This window comes from Podarcis gaigeae (genome assembly GCF_964106915.1).
Source record: "Podarcis gaigeae genome assembly, chromosome: 13".
Taxonomy (NCBI): Eukaryota; Metazoa; Chordata; class Lepidosauria; order Squamata; family Lacertidae; genus Podarcis; species Podarcis gaigeae.
Window position 1 is genome coordinate 39896194 of NC_139689.1, and position 24716 is coordinate 39920909.

General features: G+C 44.5%; 1 protein-coding gene and 1 long non-coding RNA gene across 3 annotated transcripts in view; one reads left to right on the forward strand and one right to left on the reverse strand.

Annotated features, from left to right (window-relative positions):
- The first annotated feature begins 4273 nt into the window (after positions 1-4273).
- LOC310830321 lies at positions 4274-6131 on the forward strand. Its single transcript, XR_014557582.1, has 2 exons — positions 4274-4466; positions 4944-6131. It is a non-coding gene; the product is annotated as an uncharacterized lncRNA (long non-coding RNA).
- The window catches only part of ACLY (ATP citrate lyase), a 60064-nt gene continuing 40805 nt past the window's right edge, over positions 5458-24716 (reverse strand). For both annotated transcript variants that reach the window (XM_083709124.1, XM_083709123.1), the window contains 14 exons: positions 23626-23794; positions 23017-23121; positions 22172-22368; positions 20999-21080; positions 19189-19299; positions 16891-17018; positions 16628-16721; positions 15431-15585; positions 12969-13119; positions 11918-12061; positions 11653-11766; positions 10067-10149; positions 7955-8031; positions 5458-6330 (listed from right to left, as the gene is read on the reverse strand). In XM_083709124.1, the coding sequence (XP_083565250.1) occupies positions 6236-6330; positions 7955-8031; positions 10067-10149; positions 11653-11766; positions 11918-12061; positions 12969-13119; positions 15431-15585; positions 16628-16721; positions 16891-17018; positions 19189-19299; positions 20999-21080; positions 22172-22368; positions 23017-23121; positions 23626-23794 (1705 nt within the window). In that variant the 3' untranslated portion in view covers positions 5458-6235. The remainder of the gene's footprint in view (positions 6331-7954; positions 8032-10066; positions 10150-11652; positions 11767-11917; positions 12062-12968; positions 13120-15430; positions 15586-16627; positions 16722-16890; positions 17019-19188; positions 19300-20998; positions 21081-22171; positions 22369-23016; positions 23122-23625; positions 23795-24716) is intronic.

A 24716-nucleotide genomic window follows, 5' to 3' on the forward strand; every position in this document is an offset into this window, starting at 1 on the left:
GTTTGTCTGTGTCCTGCCCTGTCGCCGTCTCTTCCCACGCGGTGGAAAGCTGCTCATAGGAAAGGGCAGAGGGTGGGTAACTAGTGGTCCTCCAGGTGTTACTGGCTTCCAGCTTCCACCGTGGCAAATGGTTGTAATCAGTGCTTTCCCCCCCCCCCTAGGAAAAAAAGTCCCGGTACTCTGATCCCTTGCATTGCAGCGGGTTGGACTGGATGACCTTTGGGGTTCCCATGATCATTGCAACTCCGATTTGTTTGTTTTTTTGGTTTTTTAAACTATCAATTCTTTATTGATTAAAAGATTTGCACGTCTATACAAACATTATGTACTATCTCTTAACAGGTTAAAAAAAAGAAAATTCTATAAAATAGAAAATTTATAAAGAAAAAAAAGATAAAGATAAGAAACAAAGAAATCAAATTTAAAAAGAGAGAGAGAGAAAGCTATTTACATAGTAAAAGTACTCATCCGCACTGTCCTTCCCATCCTTCTCATTATACTGTTTGATGTTCTTTTTTACACAGGTTTACATTGTATAATATTTCTTTCTGCTTTGTATACATTCCTTTGATCTTTTTCTTTACAAATATCACTCAATTTCTGCTAATATGGAGTTATTTGTACAATAAAGTTTTACATAATTCTTAAATATTATCCATTCTCTAAAGGTAAATGTAAAGGGACCCCTGACCATTAGGTCCAGTCATGACCGACTCTGGATTTGCGGCGCTCATCTCACTTTATTGGCCAAGGGAGCCAGCATACAGCTTCTGGGTCATGTGGCCAGCATGACTAAGCCGCTTCTGGCGAACCAGAGCAGCACACGGAAATGCCATTTACCTTCCCACCGGAGCGGTACCTATTTATCTACTTGCACTTTGACGTGCTTTCAAACTGCTAGGTTGGCAGGAGCAGGAGCAGGAACCGAGCAACGGGAGCTCACCCCATCACGGGGATTCGAACCGCTGACCTTCTGATTGGCAAATCCTAGGCTCTGTGGTTTAACCCACAGCGCCAACCGTGTCCCTATCCATTCTCTAGTTGTTGTTTTTTGTCTCAATATTCCTCTAAATGATCGCATCAGTTGTGCTAATTGTAGATATTCTAACATGAGTATCTGCCCATCTGTAATCTATGGGAGGCAACACCGATTTGAACACAAGAACATAAGCGTTGTCCTGCTGGATCAGGCCAGTGGCCCCTCTAGTCTAGCATCCTGATCTCACAGTGGCTAACCAGTTGCCCCATTGGGGAAAAACCCTCAAGCAAACCTGAGCACAAGAGCATTGCAACTCTCCCTTCCTGAGGTTTCCAGCAACTGGTTTTTTGGAAGCACTGATGCCTCCAGCTGTGGAGACAGCATAGCCCTCGTGACTAGTAGCCATTAGTAGCCCTCTTCCTCCTTGAATTTGTCTACCCTTTTAAAGCCATCCAGGTTGGTGGCAATTGCTACCTCTTGTGGGAATGACTGCCACAGTTTGACTAGGAACTGCTTGAAAAGCATTTTCTTTTATATGTCCTGAACCCAATGATCATTACTAGATGCTGTTGTAAATAAAAATTGCCCTTTTCCCTTATGGGGTATCCAAGAGCCCATATAGAGTTCTTACGTAGGTTCCCTATTGGTAGGAGAGAATAACAGAGGCCAACCAGAGAATATTGAGAAGCAAAGCAGCTAGTAAGCCTGATCTTTATTGATCTGTTGCAACAGGGTGCTCCCCTCACCCGCAGGAGAGAAGAGGAACCCTGAAAAAGGCGTGCAAGGCCTTATAAAGACTTTTGAAATTGCCACCCTGTAGATCAAGACCACCCCCAGAAACATCATACATACATCACAGAAGGGGTGTAACCTGAGACCACCCTCAGATACATCACACCTACATCACAGAAAAGGCGGTCTAAACAGAAATTTGAATGTTGTTTTTCTCCTGTCTGGCAGGTTACCTGATTGGATTGCCTGGGTAGCCTGGCCAGTCTTTTGTAATGATAAATACTTAGTTCCTGGGCCAGGTCACAGGCTCATACCCTATTCATATCTTAAATGTGTCCTTAAGACAGGATTTGTGAGGCAAGAGACAATGGGGAGGTTTCCCACTTTGACCTTGCAGAGAAAACATTTGGTCAGTTCAGGAATCAAAATGGTTCCAGGTCGGTCTTCCTGTGCTTATCTATGTATGTGCTTGGTTGGTACACTTATAAACATTACCATATATCTAAGACTTCAAAATTCCTATCACAATGCCCACTAGGCCCAGTGTTAGGAAAGTGGGAGATAAAAAATTTCTCTATGGATTTTCTCCATGCAACACATAAGGGAGGGGGGCTGTTGTTTTTTAGTTTCCAAATTGTTATGCACTAAGCTTGGATCCTAGAACAATAGGCAAGCAGGGTCCTAGAATGCAACAACTGATTGGTTTGCAGGAAAAGACCAATCAGGCTCCAGGAGGGAAGCAGAACCAGCCAATCAGACGGGACTCATTTTGTAAAATAATGTATATAAAAGCCTGAGGTTTGGGGGACAATTCCATCACTGTTTTACAAGCTGCAATAAAGAGCATGAAAATCACTACAGGACTCTGAGTATACTTAACAAATATTAAAACATTTCTGTTGCACAGCAACAGTAGCCAACCATAGTCCAGGGGTCTTCATCACAGTTCGTTTATGTTTAGTAAGACACTTTTGCCACAGACATATTTCGGTTGGGGGGGGAAATAGAGGGAGGGGGGAAGAGGGGCAATATCAATAAAAAAGTAAACAAAGGACCTAGTACCCGCATGATACTGACACAAACCCCTACACTAGCACCAGGCATTAGTAGGAAAGAACTGTTGTGTCCTCTTTGAGCTTTATTGGTGAAAGACAACATCACAGATCAACATTACAAATCAGAGATCTGCCCCCTGTCCACAACTGGTTCACCTCCCATCATCTCCCCCACTGCTTTTTAGTGCTGGTTTCTCAGAACAAGTTGTACAGGGGATCAGAAAAGCAACTTAGGTGCAAGCAGGCGTTGAGTTTCTGTGAGCCAGCACCTCATTCCAGTCTTAATAGGAATAATTACAGTGGTACCTCGGGTTAAGTACTTAATTCGTTCTGGAGGTCTGTTCTTAACCTGAAACTGTTCTTAAACCTGAAGCACCACTTTAGCTAATGGGGCCTCCTGCTGCCACCGCGCTGCCGGAGCACAATTTATGTTTTCATCCTGAAGCAAAGTTCTTAACCTGAAGCACTATTTCTGGGTTAGCGGAGTCTGTAACCTGAAGCGTATGTAACCTGAGGTACCACTGTACTGAACAAGGCAGTTATAGGGACTCCACAGCTCCCATGCTCTACCCACTGCGCTATCCCAACGTCCATCATTACGTTGGGTGGGACACAATAAAACAATTTAAAAGCATATCAACGATGTACCAAACATGTCCACCATTTGGTGGACCTGTGAAAAAATCAAGCGCTTCTGGAACACAGTGTATGACGAGTTTTAAAAAATGTTTAAGAGTAACTTTATGAAAAATACAACGCGTTTCTACTGTTGGACCGCATGTGACTCGGATATTCTGGAGCACGGACTGGACACAGGGAGGCAAACGCCAATTCAGGTTTCAAGTAGCTTTATTTGATTTGCATATGCATAGCAAATGGTGCGGTGCAATATGTTCGCAATCTGCACACCCCAATCAGGGTGTGCCCACGTTTTATAGCTGACACAAATCAACAGAGAGTGAAACTCTACATTCTTATCCAATCAGGCTCTAACATTTCATGTTTCTCCTTTTGAAGGCTTCTTTGTTTGTCTGCCTGCTATCGCCTTGCTCACCTTGTAACAGTAGCATGATAATTGCATGCTGGAATTTCTATTTCTGAGGCCCTTCACTACTAGGGATAATGGAAACAGGCATAGCAAGAGAAGATCAGAAAAATATCCCTCTATGCCACAGAAGCGGCAAGTATCCTAATTGCTAAAAACTGGAAAAAAGAAACTGTGCCAACAAAAAAAGGAATGGCAAGATAAACTGTTAAGAGTATATTGAACTGGCTAGATTAACAGAGGCAATTAGAGATCACACTAGACAAGAGTTTCAAAAGGCATCAGGGAAATGTAGAGAATCATTCACAAAACAGTGCCCTAAAATACATACCTGGACTTGTTTTGATTAATGTCTGCAGGAGACTTTGTGGTAATTAGAAAAATCTTAATAATTATTCATAAAGGACAGAGTTTATAAGAAGTAAATAAGGAGGCCAGTTACAGGATAAAGGAAGTCTTTTATTTGATTGTTTGTATTGTTGTATGTTATGTTCACGTTTAATGTCTATTGGGGGGTTGTGTTATGTTGTAAATAAAATTCCAATAAAAAATTAAAATTAAAAAAAATTAAAAAGCATGTCAACGACAACATCACAGGGGACACATTGTTTCATGCCAGATTCACAGGGGAAAGCAAAGCATCACAAGGCAACAGGTAGAATCATAGAGTTGGAAGAGACCAGAAGGGCCATCGAGTCCAACCCCCTGCCAAGCAGGAAACACCATCAGAGCACTCCTGACATATGGTTGTCAAGCCTCTGCTTAAAGACCTCCAAGGAAGGAGACTCCACCACACTCCTTGGCAGCAAATTCCACTGTCGAACAGCTCTTACTGTCAGGAAGTTCTTCCTAATGTTTAGGTGGAATCTTCTTTCTTGTAGTTTGGAGCCATTGCTCCGTGTCCGCTTCTCTGGCGCAGCAGAAAACAACCTTTCTCCCTCCTCTATGTGACATCCTTTTATATATTTGAACATGGCTATCATATCACCCCTTAACCTCCTCTTCTCCAGGCTAAACATGCCCAGCTCCCTTAGCCGTTCCTCATAAGGTATCATTTCCAGGCCTTTGACCATTTTGGTTGCCCTCCTCTGGACACGTTCCAGTTTGTCAGTGTCCTTCTTGAACTGTGAAGGTAGAAGTAGTTATTAGTAGGAAGGGACATGGCAGCTTATATGATAAGCATCCATTGTTTATAAAGGAAGAAGGGATGAGGTGGGTGGTAAATTGCTGTCTTCTGTGAACAATTCCCCCACTCCAAGCATGAAGTACTGGCTGGGGGTTTCTCAATCTCTCTCTCTCTCTCTCTCTCTCACACACACACACACACACACACACTCAACAGAGGATGGAATATTTAACTGAAGAAAGTGGAGGGTGGAAAATGGGTGCAGAAGTAGGAACAGGGAAATATGTGACTGTGCCTGATAAAAAGTAAACAAAGCATATTTGGGGCTGGGCTGGGGTAGCACAGTAAAAAAATCTATTGCTGATAATTAAAATAACTATATCCTTGAATATGAGCCAAATTTTACCACTTTGGGGAAGGCATATAGCTTTGTCACGTAAAAATACTTTCTTCATAGGTAGCTCAAATTTGGGTTTAAGGGGCTCTGCGCCTCCCCTTTACAAAATCAAACCAAGACAACTTATTATTGTACTATTTATTTGAGACAGGTTATATGATACAGAGACAGAGCACTGAATACTGTTGTGAATATAAGTTAAGGGCCAAGAGATGGTGTATCTTGTAAGTTGACTGACAGGTCAGTCTTTGCAAGAATCGTAGATCTAGGTTTTATTTTATGATAAGTAAAAACATTAGCTGCATAAATACAGAAACTGGAATACTCGCAGATTTCACAGTTTTGAAGAACAGCTTATATCACCAGTTTACATTTTAAAATGACTACACCCGACTTGGAATGGCTTATTAAATCAGCAGTAGTCCCCCCCACCCCGACTAGAAATACAATCAGACTGTGCAGATGAACACACAGAAGACAAAAAAGGACAAATGTACCACAAAATTATACAGCTTGTGAGGACAACGTTCTTCAAGGGTTTGGTAATTCAGGAGTCATGACTCCCTGGTTCTTCAAGTCTAATGAGGTCATGGATCAAAATAAAAACATTAAAACTTGGTCAGAAAACATTTCAGAAAAGCAGAGGGGAGAAAAATAAAAACACAGAACAAGCAAGACAGTGCAACTGCTTATATATATTAAATACAGCAGGAAATAGCGAAGGGTTTTGGTTTATCTTTTTTTTAATAGAATCCACTTCTAGGGCTAAAAAAATCTGCCTTGTATAGAATTTCAGCCCAGCCAGTCCTCGTTTTCCTATACATCGGCAGCTGGGGCATATAGTACAATCGTGCCCATACTGGCCTTTCATAAAGGCAACTCATTTCGCCCCCTGTTGTTGTCACATGGTCATATGTTCCGGCAAAACATAGGAGATGTCGTCCCAAGGGTGACGGTACAAACCCTGCTTCAACCTCTTCTGGTCCAGGTAATGCCCTGAAATTAACACAGAGGGTTCTTACGGTGTACAATCTTTCAGATTCAATTGAAACAATGTTTTCTTAAAGTAAAATAAAAAAATAACTAAAACAGGAGAAATTAAAATTCTTCCCATCCCATGTCACAGTCCCGGGAACTGCTGAGCAAGAGGTGAAGACCCAAAACACAACTCTACCACTCTTAACCGCAGCATCTGTTGGTCTGCAACAAATTCCTGCCACCCCTTTTGTGCAAAGGTGTTCTTTGTCTCAAGGGAACTGTGGGGACACAGGTTTTTGCCAGCCCTATGTAGGAGAGGGGCCTAGAAGAAGGTGGAAGGCTGTCGCTGCTCTGCAGCTTGGGATGGGCAACTTGGATGGAAGAGGAGAAAGGTATAGAACAATCTGCCTATCCCTTTGTGGAGGGATCAAGGTTTGCAATGTACAGCCTAGCAAGAATGTGGTTTTGCAGCTCTGCAGCGCAAATGAACTCAGGTGGCATAAAAGCAGCTGGCTGCGGCAGATCCTTATCTCCATACCTCCTGTTAAAATTCCTGCTCCGTGATTGCAGTCATAGGATTGTTGTCTTTCACATGACGGTGTATGTTTTGACTCCACAGAGTGGGAAGTGACGGAGACAGGATGTTTGTGTTACTGTGTTCCGTGAAATGGGACTATTGTCCTTTTTCTCTTTGCTGTCTGATGCTAGAGAGAGAGGGAGCCATGTTGCAGTGCTCCGTGTATGTTTATATGTAAATAAAGTAGACTAGCCAAAATGCTGTTACTGAAGTCTGTCACGCGCATGGTGCACAAACTCTCTGTGTGCCGGTGTCAGTTGGCTTTGGTTGCTGTGATGTTCGGACTGAAGAAAGCTTATGAAGCTCCTGAACAATCGACCAGGAGGGAGGGAACATCCCAGTTGGGCACGTGTGTCTGCCAGGGTCCTACTCAAGTGTAGGCTGAACTCCTGACAGTCCCAGGTTGACAGGTGGGTCAAGCCAAGTCTGACACGGTGGGTCAAGCCAAGTCTGACACGGGTGTCAAGACGACCCGTTTCTGGTCCGTACAGTTAGGAATCAAACTACTGAGGGCAAAAAACGTTTTGTGTGATGCTACCCAAGCACTGATAATCGGCAGTTTCTCGGCACTGAGGAAGCCCTATAAGCAATACTTCCCTAGCCCTGACAATGAGGGCTGCCAAAGCCTCTTTTGTCCAAACCTTGCCTTTCCCCAGACGTCATATACAGTGGTACCTCGGGTTAAGAACTTAATTCGTTCTGGAGGTCCATTCTTAACATGAAACTGTTCTTAACCTGAGGTACCACTTTAGCTAATGGGGCCTCCTGCTGCTGCCGCGGCACGATTTCTGTTCTCATCCTGAAGCAAAGTTCTTAACCTGAGGTACTATTTCTGGGTTAGCGGAGTCTGTAACCTGAAGCGTCTGTAACCCGAGGTACCACTGTACAACTAGTCAGGCAATAGGTAAGGGGGTGTGTGGCTTGGCCAAACTATCCTCACGGGCCATAGGGAGGCTTGATGGGCCTGATTTCGCACGCAGGCCTGAAGTTCTCCACCTCAATATAAAAATGTGTCCAGCCCAGCCCCACTGCCTTAAGGAAGAAAACTTGCGCTTTAGGACTTACCTATGAACCCCATACTTCTACCAAGCACAAAAATGCCATTGAGGGCACCAATGTCAATATATTCGTCAGCTTCTTCCCTGAAACACAAACCAAGCAGTTCTTGCTTAAAACATTAATCCTATTGCATTGCATATTTTCAAAGGCTGGCTAACATATAAAAGCCACATAGAAACCATCCCTGCTCCCATGTGACACATACCGCAGAATCCTGGTTCTAAAAAAAATCAAGATGGAGGCAAGAGCAGTTGCCAGGGATGAGACGCTCTTTTTCCTGACATTTAAACGAGCTTTCCCATCACAACCCAGTCAAGGTAACATGAGTGACCATACTTCTATGTTGAAATTGTTTGGTTGTGCAAACCTACTATCCCTTAGGCCCCGCTGCAACTCAGCTGTTGGCAATGAATTATTATTTTTTTAATGATGGAAGCTTCTAATATACTTTAGTCAAGAGGTTATAGCTCAGTGACCGGGCAAACACATGGTATTGGGGAGAGTTCACAAGGATCACAGGAAGCAGGAACAGGAAAGGCCTCTGTCTGAGACCTTGGAGGGTTGCTGCGGGTCTGGATAAACCAGGTGTAACTCGTGTGGTTCCCTCTAGAAGTTGCTGAACTACAATTCCCATCATCCCAGACCATTAACCATGCTGGCTGGGGCTGAGGAGACTTGGGAGTCCAACATCATCTGGAAGGCACGAGGTCAGGGAAGGATGCTCTAGCCGTTGGGAGTTGTTTCCATCTTACTTTGTACTTGGGACAGTGCGAACAGTTCTTACATACAAAGGCCATTTCATACCTCACATGGCAGCAGTGTAGCTTCCCTACAACACACACACTCCTGTTTGTGTGGTCTTAAAAGAGGATTGGACAAACTCAAGGCTACTAACAATGATCACTATGCTCTGCTCCATGGTTGCAGCCAGCAGTGGTTCTGAATAAGGTAAAAGGTAAAGGACCCCTTTTGCAAGTTCTCGTTTTGCAGTTTTGGGATGTGGGTGGCGCTGTGGGTTAAAACCACAGAGCCTAGGACTTGCCGATCAGAAGGTCGGCGGTTTGAATCCCCGCAACAGGGTGAGCTCCTGTTGCTCGGTCCCTGCTCCTGCCAACCCAGCAGTTCGAAAGCACGTCAATGTGCAAGTAGATAAATAGGTACTGCTCCTGTGGAAAGGTAAACAGCGTTTCCATGCGCTGCTCTGGTTTGCCAGAAGCGGCTTAGTCATGCTGGCCACATGACCCGGAAGCTGTACGCCGGCTCCCTCGGCCAATAAAGTGAGATGAGCGCCGCAACCCCAGAGTCGGCCACAACTGGACCTACTGGTCAGGACCCCTGGATGGTTAAGTGCAGTCAAAGGTGACTATGGGGTTGCGGCACTCATCTCATTTTCAGGCCGAGGGAGACGGCGTTTGTCCACAGACAGCTTTCCGGGTCATGTGGCCAGCAGGACTAAACCGCTTCTGGCGCAACAGGACACCGTGATGGAAGCCAGAGCACACAGAAACGCCTTCTACCTTCCTGTTGCAGTGGTACCTATTTATCTACTCACACTGGTGTACTTTTGAACTGCTAGGTTGGCAGGAGCTGAGACAGAGCAACGCGAGCTCACTCTGTCGCGGGGTTTCGAACCGCCAACCTTTTGATCAGCAGGCCCATTAGGCTCAGTGGTTTAGACCGCAGCACCACCCACGTCCTGTATACCAGAGGCTAGAAACTGCAGGAGGGGAGAGCGCTTCTGTGCTTGGGTCCTGTTTGCAGGTTTTTCCACAGGAATCTGTTGGAAAACTGTGAGAACGGATGCTAGACTACATGGGCCCCTGGCCTGATCCATCGGCCTCTTCTTTTCCACATACCTCTTTTGCATCTGAGGTGGCAACTGGGGCATCAAAAGATGTTATTTAAGCCTGCCTGTGGCTAATAAAATAACTAATCAGATTGACTGAAGTCTCACACATGCTGCGACTCTAAACTACAGCTTCTACCTATTGGGTTTACTTCAACTCACTTGCACCCAAGATGCTTGGGGGCAGTTGTCTCATTTGATCAGGGTGATTCACCATAACCAAACTTCTGAACCACAATACAGACGCAGCTGGAGAATAATAGACTGCTCACCGTGTGAAGGAGCCACAGTTCCTGAGCACATCAACAAAGGCCACACCAATGAACCCATCGACATTGAGGATGAGGTTGGGTTTCTGGGGTGGAAGAAAAGGGGGGGGATGGAAAAGTTAAGCTTCTTGATTCAAGAGATTGTAGCAACATGCAGGGACTTGAATTCAGCTGGAAGTATTTCAGTGATAAATTGTGAGGCGTTTATCAACTGATCTCTCTGGCGGGGGACATACAAATCTACTTAAGAGTGGAACCAATGAAATTAAAAAACCTAAGTTTAGTCACATGTGGAGGAGTGAGGGAACACAGACTTTAAAGGGATCCCTGGCACTGCCATAGAGCTCCTATTCCCGAGATTCTCCACAGCAAGAGGTACCACAGCTTTCAGGTTCTAAGTGGTACAGAAAACATTCCCTACAGAACATGAAAACAAGGGCTGGGCCATGGGAAGAACCTGAGATTCTCAGGTCCGGTCCCTTGCACCTACAGTTGAATACTGCAATGCGCTCTACGTGGGGCCACTTTTGAAGGTGACCTGGAAACTACAACTAATCCAGAAGGCGGCATCTAGACTGGTGTCTCGAAGTGGCTGCCGAGACCACATAACACCGGTCCTGAAAGACCTGCATTGGCTCCCAGTATGTTTCCGGGCACAATTCAAAGTGTTGGTGCTGACCTTTAAAGCTCCAAACAGCCTCGGCCCAGTATAACTGAAGGAGTGTCTCCACCCTCATCGTTCAGCCCGGACACTGAGCTCCAGCTCTGAGGGCCTTCTGGCGGTTCCCTCGCTGCAAGAAGCAAAGTTACAGGGAACCAGGCAGAGGGCCTTCTCGGTAGTGGTGACGGCCCTCTGGGAATGCCCTCCCTTCAGATGTCAAGGAAATAAACAACTATCTGACTTTTAGAAGACATCTGAAGGCCGCCCCATTAGGGAAGTTTTTAATGTTTGATATTTTATACATTATTATTATTGTTATTCTGTTGGGAGTTGGCCAAAGTGGCTGGGAGAACCCAGCCAGATGGGCAGGGTATGTATGTATGATTTATTTATTATTATTATTATTATTATTGGCACAGTTCTTTCCCAACCGTCCATCCTAACTAGACACATCCTTTTTTTCAGGCTCTGTATGTATCACTAGTGATGAGGAGTAAGAATACTGGGGCAGATGGGCTAGTAAAATAAAACAACAGCCCAGTAACTCTTATTTTTTGGACTTGCAATATTTATGTATACTTAAAACTAGTGTGGTGCAGTAGTTAAGAGAACTGGACTAGGACCTGGGTGATTCGGGTTCAAATCCCCACTCAGCCATTAAGTTTACAGGGTGATCTTGGGCCAGTCACCACCTCTCAGCCTAACCTACCTCACAGGGTTGTTCTGAGGATAAAATGGAGAGGGAGGGCAAATATCTACACCACCGTGAGCTCCTTGGGAAGAGAGATGGGATATAAATATAATAATAAGCAAACAAATAAACATGTACCTCCCAGAGTGATGGGGTAGGACAAAAAGACCAAGGTTTAAAAAGTTGTCACCCCAAAAAAAGGGGGGGAGGAGAAAAAGAAAAAGAGATGGTTGATACCTTGGAAGTCGTAATTTTTTCAACTTCCAGTGCATAGTCTAGTAGAGGCGTTGCAGGGAAATGTTGCTTCACGTAATCCTTGAGGATCTGAACTCTCATATCTGGGTTATTGATCTACGAATTTGGAAAAGAGAAATGAAAGAAATGGCACACTTTGGAAAAAGTAATCTCAATTAATAACCCCTCCCTTGGAACTCAACTTCAAACAGGCAGCTGTGTGCCCCTTTCCCACTTCACCCTACCAGACTCTGTTCTCAGCACCTACCGATTTGACCCGGTGCCCAATGCCCATGATCAGTTTCCCTTCTTTCTTCATCTTGTTCACAAACTCCATGGGGATGATGCCACTGTCAAATGCTTTGCTGAACATCTTTGCCGCTGCATCCAGAGCACCGCCAAACCTATCGCCCTGGATAGCAGCAAACAAGAAAGAAACTCACACCAAAACCAAAACTTCTGGGGATGGGTGGGTGTCAAGAGACCAGGCTGAGGAGTCCAGCTCTGATGAGGAATGGTGAGAGTCTCCCCCTGTCCCTGCCCAGGATCCTGAAGCTGCTCAGGAGCAGTAGAGATTTGGAACAATGGTTTGCAGAGGGGCACAGTTCTGAAGACAAAAGTTGGGGCGAACTGGGGGGTGAACAGCAAACTGAAGAAGAACTGGAAGAGAGAGAGCTAACAGACTCTCTCTCGCCGGAAAGTTTCCTGCCTATCAGTCCAAGGTAACGTAGAGAAGATAAGTTGGCTACACAAAAAGCACAGTGGTTGCAAGGTGGAAACCTTAATTGGGAACCCCGTCAGATGGGCGGGGTATAAATAATAAATAATAATAATTATTTATTATTGTTGTTGTTATTGTTGTTGTTGTTGTTGTTGTTGTTATCATCCTAAAATCAAAATACAGTGGTGCGGCTTAGCAGCTATTAACAGCTTAGCGGCTTAGCGGCTATTAACGGCTTAGTGGCTTAGCGGCTTTAAGAAAAAGGAAACAAACTTCGTCTTGCGAAGCAAGCCCATAGGGAAATTCGTCTAGCGAAGCGACGCAAAAACAGAAAAAACCCTTTCGTCTTGCGCATTTTTCATTTTGCGAGGCATTCGTCTTGCGGGGCACCACTGTAATACTAAAAAGTGCAAATAGGGGGCAGAAGAGTCATGCAGACGCCCTAGAATATTTGCTACACAGATTAAAGGACGCCCCATTGCAAGGCCATCTTTACATTGTAATTATGGGAGCTGAAGCTCATCCTGCACAGAACTTCGGCTACATTCCAACAAAGGCATCATTGGCGACTTTCGCCCGGCTGTTGTTCAATGCTTACGATTGTGAGCAGGCCCGAGGTGAGACTGGATACGAGGTCCTTCCCAGCCCTTGCACAGACAATAGTGTTATGAGCTCCTGACACCGCTGGGCCGTGATCTGCCGTCACCATCAAGCACATCTCTATGAAGTGGCAGGCGTATTTGGGCAACCTGGGGGGCCAGAGATACAACGGTTATGTACTTTTGCCTTTAGAAGTTTCATTCCGCAACTGTTTTCAACCGCGTCGCAAAAAGCATCCAGCTTGAACGGAGGGATGAGAGAAATCTGCAAGCTTGCCAAGGGGTTGATAAGGTGCATTACTGAGTTACAGTGGTTCCTCGGTTCTCAAACGCCTTGCTACTCAAACAACTTGGAACCCAAACACTGCAAACCTGGAAGTAAGTGTTCCGGTTTGCGAACTTTTTTCGAAGCCGAACGTGCTCCGTTTTGAGCGTTACGCTTCTGATTTGAGGGCCACATTTCTGCTGTTTTTGCTATTTATTTTGTGGTTTTGTGGCTCTTTTTTTTGGTTTGTTTATTTGACTGTGTGGAACCCAGTTCAGCTACTGACTGACTGATTGATTGATTGATTGATTGATTGATTGATTGATTGTGTGACTGCAGTACATTGTTTATTGCTTTACCGTAATTTTATGGATCAATGGTCTCGTTAAGGAGTAAAATTCATGTTAAATTGTTGTTTTAGGGGTTGTTTTTAAAAGTCTGCAATGGATTAATCCGTTTTGCATTACTTTCTACGGGAAAGCACGGCTTGGTTTTGGAACACTTTGGTTTCGTAACGGACTTCTGGGAAGGATTAAGTTTGAGAACCAAGGCACCACTGTATTTGAAGTTCGACAGCTCAATCTCCTTCCCAGGCTGAGAGAAAAATGGCAAGGACGGCATATTTATCAGGACAGTGTGATTTTTGCAGCTGTTTCTGAAGTTACAAAACAATGAAGCTGGGGCAGAGCAATGGAGAACTTATGAAACGACAATGGGACACTCGCTCTGCCCAATGGAGAACATAGAGAACAGCAATAACTGATAGGCAGAGTATATTACAAGGACAGGAAAAAACATTACAGATAGGATAATTGATAAATCATCAAACCATCAATTCTAGCACACGGGGGGCCACCTAAATTGTATAATTTGGTATCTCAATGATAAAGGTAAAGGTAAAGGTACCCCTGCCCGTACGGGCCAGTCTTGACAGACTCTGGGGTTGGTGCGCCCATCTCACTCAAGAGGCCAGGGGCCAGCGCTGACCGGAGACACTTCCGGGTCACGAGGCCAGCGTGACATCGCTGCTCTGGCGAGCCAGAGCCGCACACGGAAACGCCGTTTACCTTCCCGCTGGTAAGCGGTCCCTATTTATCTACTTGCACCCGGAGGTGCTTTCGAACTGCTAGGTTGGCAGGCGCTGGGACCGAGCAGCGGGAGCGCACCCCGCCGCAGGGATTCGAACCGCCGACCTTTCAATCGGCAAGTCCTAGGCGCTGAGGCTTTAACCCACAGCGCCACCTGTGTCCCTTCAGTGGAGAACATAGAGAACAGCAATAACTGATAGGCAGAGTATATTACAAGGACAGGAAGAAACCTTACAGATAGGATAATGGATAAATCATCAAACCATCAATTCTAGCACACGGGGGGCCACCTAAATTGTATAATTTGGTATCTCAATGATAGGTATTATTAATTGTATTATAGTTTGGCATCGTTGCAATGAGTCTATTCTTGGATGGTTGTAATTGAAAACTAAAAAAAAATTATTTTAAAAAAGCAACCAACAGAATAGCACAGCCCAACTGTCCCATGCCATTATGTCTCCAAGGCTGGTGGGCGAACAACTGTGCTATCCATACAACTTTCAATTATAATTATTTCACATGTTTTTGTGGGTTTCAGTTGTGTTTTATCTACAGTTTTATTATGTGCAATGTTCTTCACTGAAGAGGATTATAAATACAGTGGTACCTTGGTTTATGAACTTAATCCGTTCCGGAAGTCTGTTCTTAAACCAAAACCATTCTTAAACCAAGGCGCGCTTTCCCTAATGAAGCCTCCTGCTGTCAGTGCCCTTCCACCGTTCGGATTCCATTCTTAGACCAAGGTGGTAAAGTTCTCAAACCAAGACAGCACAGTGGTACCACAGTGGTACTTAATTCGTTCTGGAGGTCTGTTCTTAACCTGAAATTGTTCTTAACCTGAAGCACCACTTTAGCTAATAGGGCCTCCTGCTGCCGCCGGAACACAATTTCTGTTCTCATCCTGAAGCAAAATTCTTAACCCGAGGTACTATTTCTGGGTTGGCGTAGTCTGTAACCTGAAGCGTAACCCGAGGTACCACTGTATTTCTGGTTTTGTGGAGTTTGTAAACCAAATCATTCTTAAACTGGACTGTTCTTAAACTGAGGTACCACTGTACACTAATAATAGACAAATAATAACAAGCAGGACAGTAACTACACCTACCTTCTCTGGAACCACAATAAGCCCAGAACACCCCCAATTCCCATTTCTTCCTTGAAGACTTCAGTGATGGGCATGCCGGCATAGATCAGTTCCTGGCCCCGTTCATCACAGATGCTAGTCATGAAAGAGGCTGGTTTCCGAATCAAACCAAGCTCCTGAAAGTTGAGTGCACAAACAAAGAAGTTGTAAAAACAACAAGAGAGAATCTGATCTAGACCTAGTGGAGGTTGCAGACCTGAGCTTGAGCAATTTCGTGTCAAACTGCTGGTGGGGACAAACAAACACTCTTCCAAACAGAGAATCCCCTCCGTACAGAAACAAGACTAGAACTCTTCTAGAACTCTTTTCTTTGTAAAGGAAATGCTTCTATATATTCAGTTCAGAAAGGTTTGCAGAAGGCATGTTGTGAACAGGGTGAATAAAAATCAATGATTTTTTACAAAAATAAAAAAAATAAAAATCAGATTATTTTTTTAAATTTAAATTGGATTTTTTTTAATTTAAATCGGATTTTTGTGATTTAAATCAGATTTTTAAAATAAAATGCTTTTGGAGGGGAAATCTATTTCTATTTAAGTTCCATTATAGTCCAAAGGCTAGTCATCAGGAAATAAGGATATGTTTTAGGTTTTTCATGTGTGCTAAAACTCAGTCTAAGGTTGTTGTTTTTTTAAAAAAATGTTTAACCACATCAGTTAACAAACATGGATATATATGCTATAATGTTATTGCTGAGTTAAGTAAATTGTCTAAATTGTTATTAAGGAAATGTTTATTTTTCTCCTTCCAATAAAGTACAGCAGAAAAGCTGTCCAAATATAAACAGTTAACTTATTAAACCTCACAATATTTTCATAATTATCTGTCTGTGTATTTCTAATAGTATAACCACATCAGCAATTTCTGATATAACTGTAAAAACTACCCTGAAAATTTATTATTCCAAAAATGAAACCTTCATCTGGTTGTGAATATTAAGATTATACCAGCAAGAATGAGTATTTCAGTAAAAAAAGAAGATTTAAATCAAGACTTATGGACTAGTGATTTAAATCAAATCTACCCTGGTTGTGGATAATGCAATTGTTCTTTTGCTTCCACCAATTTCTTTTAGCATTACACTTTGATTGTGTTATTCCAAGAAGCCATGCATCCTCCTAGCTCTTTCAGTAACCGCTTGGAAAAGAGCAGACTTACCCTTGCCCACGAGTAATCCATTGGCACAGTAGGGGGAGGCACTTCCTGGGCTGGTTCAATCACTCCCTTGGAAACCAGATCTTCGTACACTGACCTGAGAGAAGGACATGGAAGAGGCTATGTGTTGGCCTGTTACAGCTTGATGAATGAATGAATGAATGAATGAATGAATCAATGAATCTTTATTTGCGTCAGCCATCGGCCATAGCAATGAAACAACAATACAGCTTGATGTTTGCTTGTTTGAAAAAAATATTACTTACTGAATCACATCGCCCAGCTCGTCAAAACTATGCGGTACAAAAACGCCCACTTCCTTCAGAGCTTGGTTCTTGGCCACTGCAGTTTCAGATACCTGATTGGCACAAGCTCCGGCATGGCCGAACTGCACCTGTTATAACAAGGACAGGTGGGTCTTTAGCAGTGCCGGATTTACGCTAAACAAGCTATAGCTTAGGGCCCCACTCTCTTGGGGCCCAAAAAAATTTAAAGGGGGAAAAAAAACTAGATGTACATTTCCAAAATATAAGATAAAAAACAAATAAAATAAAACCTACATACAGCAATAGTGTTTTGTGTTGTGTAGGCTCCTCTGATGTAAGTAATGGGCGCCGCCTGCTCCCTGAAATATCACTGGTTTGCTCCTTTCTATATATAGGGTGCCTACATTCTGCATGGACTGGTTGCATGGCAACATGTGCAAATGGCTTTAGATATCCATTAGGTTCATAAATAGCACAGGGGTCAGCAAACTTTTTCAGCAGGGGGCCAGTCCACTGTCCCTCAGACCTTATGGGGGGGGCAGACTATATTGGGGGGGGGGGATGAACAAATTCCTATGCCCCACATATAACCCAGAGGTGCATTTTAAATAAAAGCCTACATTCTACTCATGTAAAAACACCAGGCAGGCCCCACAAATAACCCAGAGATGCATTTTAAATAAAAGGGCACATTCTACACATGTAAAAACACGCTGATTCCCGGACTGACTGTCCGTGGGCCGGATTTAGAAGGCGATTGGGTCAGATCCGGCCCCCGGGCCTTAGTTTGCCTACCCATGACATAGCACAAATATTCAACACAAAAAGACAGTGACAAATTGTTGTTGACAAAGAAGAAGAGTTTGGATTTGATATCCCGCTTTATCACTACCCTAAGGAGTCTCAAAGCAGCTAACATTCTCCTTTCCCTTCCTCCCCCACAACAAACACTCTGTGAGGTGAGTGGGGCTGAGAGACTTCAGAGAAGCGTGACTAGACCAAGGTCACCCAGCAGCTGCATGTGGAGGAGCGGGGAAGCGAACCCGGTTCCCCAGATTACAAGTCTACCGCTCTTAACCACTACACCACCCTGGACAGCTGGACATATAAACGGGGGCCCATTACCTTCAGTAGCTTAGGGCCTCATCAAACCTAAATCCGGCCCTGGTCTTTAGCAAGACAAGTGTTTGATTCATTAAATTAACATCATAGCAAACAAATGCTCCTTAATGCCAGCTACTAGAAACCACAGGAGGTTTTTTTTGGGGGGGGGGTTGCTTTCATTTTCGAGCCCTGCTTGACGGTTTCCTGCAGCTCCTGCAGGAACAGGATACTGGACTTTTGTCCTGATCCAAAAGGGCTTTTCTTCTGTTCGTATTTGGATGTTCCTCGACCTCATTTTCCCACTGAGAATCCAACGGTCTCCTCTCTCGGTGCCAAAAGCTTCATCACAATGTAACTTGCACCTAGGAGCCCTTTTGGGTCGCTGCTGGGCTTGCATTGTGAGGTTTAAAGCTTACAGGGTTAACAGCTCAGTGTGTCCTGCATCTGGGGAGGGGCTTTCTCCACATCGGGGGGGGGGGAGGCTGTTTTCTTGGTCTGTGAGTTACTTTCATTTTTCTGCCGTGACAAGGAAGACGCAATGTCTGCATCTTCCAATGGATTGTTTAAGTAAAGGTAAAGGGACCCCTGACCATCAGCTCCAGTCGTGACCGACTCTGGGGTTGCGGCGCTCATCTCGCTTTATTGGCCGAGGGAGCCGGCGTACAGCTTCCGAGTCAAGTGGCCAGCATGACTAAGCCGCTTCTGGCAAACCAGAGTAGCGCACAGAAATGCTGTTTACCTTCTCGCCGGAGTGGTACCTATTTATCTACTTTGATGTGCTTTTGAACTGCTAGGTTGGCAGGAGCAGGGACCAAGCAACGGGAGCTCACCCCATCACGGGGATTCGAACCACCAACCTTCTGATCGGCAAGTCCTAGGCTTTGTGGTTTAACCCACAGCGCCACCCGTGTCCCTGATGGATTGTTTATCTTGCTGTAAATAAAGCTGTCTAGTTTACTGAAACAACAGCATATGGACTCTCTCTTCTGCAAGCTCATGCACACAAGCAGCACTTGCTGAGCCACTCTGCTACAGGTCCAGGAATTCTGCTGCCGTTGAAACGTACCGGCCCCCATATGCATTCCCAGTTTTAGAATCCGTGATTTCGACAGCTGTTTAATATAATCAAAGATCCAGCACTCCCAACTATAATAAATAGCTTTTCTACCCCCATTCAATGTATTCCTCCCTTACCTCTGAAGAGAACATCGTTGCACAAGTCCCAATGCACCAGCAGACAACAGGCTTAGTGATCCGGCCTTCTTTAACACCCCTACAGATCTTGTACTCCTCCGTTCCTCCAATCTAAAAAAAAAAAGAAAAGAAAAAAGGAGTCAAGGGCAGCAACTCAACCCATGTGGGCACAGCCTATTTTCTTAAAATAGAAAAAAGTATTTCGCCAAATCAATCCCCACTTTTGCAGGTGAAATTGGACCACAAGGGCTACAGAACTATAAAGAGAGCTACATAAAAAGATTACAACTCCCATCATCCCTAACCAGCAGGACCAGTAGTCAGGGATGGTGGGAACTGTAGTCCAAAAACTGCCAAAGACCCAAGTTTGGGAAATCCTGTATCGAAGGATGAAGATGTGCAGATTTTGTTTTAATTTAAATATTTGTATGCTGTTGTTCCATTCAATGCAGTTTAAAGTAAACCCCATAAAATGAAAGGCCAGTGAGGTTGCTTTTTTTAAAGGCTACCTACAACTCTCTCTCTCTCTCTCTCTCTCTCTCTCTCTCTCTCTCTCTCTCACCTTGGAAGTTAAACAGTTTAGTTCCCAAATGTTTTGGCTCCCAAATGTCGCAATCCCGGAAGTGACCGTTCCGGTTTGCAAACTAATTTTGGAAGCTGAATGTCCAACAGCTTCTGATTGGCTGCAGAACCTTCCCACAGCCAATCGGAAGCCGTGCTGTGGTTTTCGAACATTTTGGAAGTCGAACGGACTTCCGGAACAGATTCCACACACACACACAGTCGTACCTCGGTTTTCGAACGTAATCCATTCCGGAAGACCGTTCGAGTTCCAAAATGTTTGAAATCCGAAAACTCAATACGGAAGCCTCAGTATGGAAAACTCAATACGGAAAACTCAGTACAGTGGTGCCCCGCAAGACGAACGCCTCACAAGACGGAAAACCCGCTAGACGAAAGGGTTTTCCGTTTTGGAGGCGCTTCGCAAAACGAATTTCCCTATGGGCTTGCTTCGCAAGACGAAATGTCTTGCGAGTTCCTGCGGGTTTTTTCCCCTTTCCCCCCCTTTTCCTAAGCCACTAAGCCGCTTATCAGCTGATCCGCTAAAAGCCGCTAAACCACTAATAGCGCTAATCTGCTAAGCTGTCAATGGGCTTGCTTCGCAAGACGAAAAAACCGCTATACGAAGAGCCTCACGGAACGGATTAATTTCGTCTTGAGAGGCACCACTGTATTCAGAAGAATTGCTGCAGCATGTTTGACTTCTGAGATGTGTTTGAAAACTTCCGGGTTTACGGCATTCAAAAACCAAGGTACCACTGTATTTAAAAGATCTCATAGAAGTCCCATATCTTCAGAGAAAAAGCAGCTACAAAATAAAATGCTTTCCCAAAGCCCGTATGCCAAATGCCAGGCAAAATAAGAGCACAAGATGTCTAAAGGGAATACAGAGGTGCTGTTGGTCAAGCTTCCTTCTGGAAGGAGGGGCTTTCGCAACAGTGGTGGCACAGCTGAGAAGACAGTGCTCAGCAAATGCAAAGGAAGGTCATGTGAGGACTCAAGTCAGCCTCCTCTGCGGCCAAGCATTCATACGTCTGTAGTGTACAGTGGAGCTTTAGGCATATTGACCACACAAATCATCATCTACTTCTAGATGAAACTCTCAGAGCCACTATCAGTCAATGTAGACAATACAGAGCTAGATGGAGCAACAGGACTTCTAAGGCAGCTCCGTATGTTAAGATGAAGCCACAAAGATACCACTGCCAAGTGATGCTGGAGACAGAAAAACAAACTTGAAGGTACTCACCTCTCCTAACACGACTATCATCTTCACCCCAGGCGTGTCTTGGTAGCGTAAAACGTGGTCCATGAAAGTGGAGCCAGGGTATCTAGGTACAAGGGAACAACATTTTTTTTGTCAGGCGTTTATGTTAAGAAGATTCTGCTGCTTAAAGAATATTGTACAACACAAACAGCCCAGATTTCAACTCCGGTCTCAAAGGCTCAACAATTTTTATCGACGGCTCTCTGTCCACAACAGAGAGGGATAGAAGAATTTATTCCATTACACAAAACACTGGGCTGCACAACTGGTGTGGGTGGGTGTATTTTAAAACCAGAAGTACAATTCACACAACAAGGGTTTCCTTGAGGTGTAAAAACAGGTCAAAACCATTGCGAATGTTCTGTTTTACTGCCCATATCATGCAAAAATCTGTGGTAAATATTTAAACCCTATGCTGAAAGAAAAGTTAAGATTGCTCTGGCTTCTTCAGGGTTTCCTTTCGATGGAACAGTTGTAGGCATGGCATTAGGGAGAATGTGGAATTAAAACTATGTTGCCGTAAGACTTGAGAGGCACTTTTTAGCCTTATTATGTCTGTACAGTGGTACCTCGGGTTAAGTACTTAATTCGTTCCGGAGGTCCGTTCTTAACCTGAAACTGTTAACCTGAAGCACCACTTTAGCTAATGGAGCCTCCCACCGCTGCCGCGCCGCCAGAGCACGATTTCTGTTCTCATCCTGAAGCAAAGTACCTGAGGTACTATTTCTGTGTTAGCGGAGTCTGTAACCTGAAGCGTATGTAACCCGAGGTGTTACCTCGGGTTACAGATACTTCGGATTACAAACTCCACTAACCCGGAAGTAGTACCTTGGGTTAGAAACTTTGCCCCAGGATGAGAACGGAAATCATGTGCTGGCGGCACGGCAACAGCAGGAGGCCCCATTAGCGAAAGTGCGCTTCAGGTTAAGAACGGTCTCAGGTTAAGAACGGACCACCGGAACAAATTAAGTTCGTAGCCCAAGGTATCACCGTAAGAGATTCGTCTCAAAAGTATCTCCTTTTACGAACAGATGTCAATTTTACGCTTTGACTTGTATACTTTTGTATCCTGTGTGTGCCAATAAAGGAGATGGATGGATGGATTGAACAAGGATTTCAGAATACACGGAATATCGCTTGGGCCGCCGCTCTCACCTATCCCCACCAATGGCCACCCCTTCAAAGACGCCATCTGTGGTCCTGGAGATGATGTTGTTAAGTTCATTGGACATCCCTCCTGAGCGGGAGACATAAGCTACACTTCCGGGGCGGTACAGCTTAGATGCCAAGATGTTATCTAGCATTCCACCTGTGTTTCCGATCTTGAAGCAGCCAGGCTTGATTCCACCTACCTACAAACAAAAACGAAGGAGATGAAATATTGGAGCGGTTGTGGTTTGTGTAATAACAGCTCAACAGTTTCGAAAATTCTCTCTTTCGTAAAACGGGAAATTCAAATCCAGAATTTTTGTACATGTGACAAGGGATTTTTGGATATGCAAATCAGGCCCAGAGCCAATCACAGAGCATATTTGCTCCTAACTTATTTACCCTCAATTTGCCTTTTTTTAAAAAAAGGTCTTTCATCAACGTAGCAGTAACAGATCCATCTGTGAGAGTAGAAGGTGTGACCCACAATTTGGGGATCTGATTCAGCCCCCATGTATTTATTTATGGCTTCACCAGATCCCACAATTTTTGTGGTGGGAACAAAAGTGGGGCGGGGAAGACATCTGAAGGCAACGCTGTTCAGGGAAGTTTTTAATGTTTGATGTTTTATTGTGTTTTTAATATTCTGTTGGGAGCCACCCAGAATGGCTGGGGAGGCCTGGCCAGATGGGTGGGGTATAAGTAATTATTATTAATCATTAATCATTAATCCTTATTATACTTTGCCACTGTGCAGTAAAGAATTTATAGATTTTCACATCAATGCAAGTTAAAAACAAATCAATGAAGCAGAATAAGCCACAGAAAGCCATGGTTTCTTCTTCTCTCACCGTTGCAGGCCCGATAATGGTGACGCCTTTCTCGTCTGCCATCTTGATCAACCGGCGAGTCAGCGCCTCTGGGATGCCTTCTGCAATGATGGCCACAGTGCGGATCTGCAGACCAAGAGAGAATCAGCACCGGCAATGACCTCCTGGAGTCTAACCCTCCTCAGCGATAGGGAGGATTAGAAAAACATTGGCAACTATCAAGGCTTTCTAAAGCTCTTGGGTGCAGAATTTAAAAATGAAGAAGAAATCCTAAAACCAGGACTGTGGGTATCATCAGACAATCAAATATCTGCCACAAGAAAAGCTGGATTTTGCAACCTATATAAATTAGGCACAATCCCCCTCTGCCCATTGCACATTCAGTCTACGTGTGACTGGAAGCTGTGGTACCTCGGGTTAAGTACTTAATTCGTTCCGTCGATTTCTGCCGCCGCACGATTTCTGTTCTCATCCTGAAGCAAAATTCTTAACCCGAGGTAATATTTCTGGGTTAGCAGAGTCTGTAACCTGAAGCGTATGTAACCCGAGGTACCACTGTATCATTTTTTGTTCGCTTCTGTTCCTCCTCAGAACTTGGGTCACAGATCCCGCCAACTCCACTCCACACACCTGCGGGTGGTTCATGGTCTCCACGGTGCTGTCGTAGGCCGAGCGGAGGGATGCAAAGTTGATCAGCACATCCACTTCCGGGTGCTTCTTCATGGCGTCTGCCATGTTCTTGAAGACGGGGATGAGTATCTCTTTGTGGCCCCAGTAGAACTTCTGTTTGTGGTCCCCACTGCAAGGAAACGCATCACAAGCCCCAACATTAATTATCTGCTGCAACAGAGAGAGAAATGAAGGTGCACATGAGGGCGAAAACAGTGGCACGTTTCCCAGTGTGGGGAATGTGCATTACTGCTTTGGGCAACACTTGTGGAGCTTCTGTTGCTGTAGGGAAATGGGAACTTCTTTTCCCGGTCCCATCTAAGCCTTAGTTCTCCCTGAGGTGGTCAATCTCCATCTGGTATGCCAAACTTCAGGGTAGAGGCAAACATGTCTGAATGCTCATCCATACCACAGAAACAACAATCCCTCAGGAAGAGAGCTCACAAGCAGGAGGGCTCCAGCCTAGTCTCCTTTGGAGCAGGCTAGTTTTCTATGCACAGCCAAGATGAAGCTAATTTACCTGTGGCCGAGTTTCCTAGGGCTGGGCAATATATTAATCTATCGTCCAAAACCAGTTTGAAGTGTATTGTCTTGATATTGGTTTCATAATTTTTGGCCTGGCAATAAATCACGAATCATGACGTGTGTTAGGGCTAGGCGATATATCGTCCAAAACCGGTTTGAGGTCCGTATTGTGATATCGGTTACATAATTCTTGACCTGGCAATATGTTGCAAATCAAAGATGGGTGTGTGTGTGTGTGTGTGTGTGTGTGTGTGTGTGTGCTCTATGCAAAAACCATGATGTGGGGAAAACCATGAAGCCAGCCAATGCCTCTACATAGCTCTATCCTTATTTCAGATATTGTGATGTATTGCGATGTCTAGCTGCTGGTATATCGCGATGCTGAAAACAGGATATCGCCCAGCCCTAATGGGAGCATGGGGGGGGGGGGAGGAAGGAAACAGAACAAAAAAGGGGCAGCTATGCAAATGCAATGGGCGATAATGAAATTCTACTAGAGGGCAACCAGCTTGCTAGTTTGTGGGAAG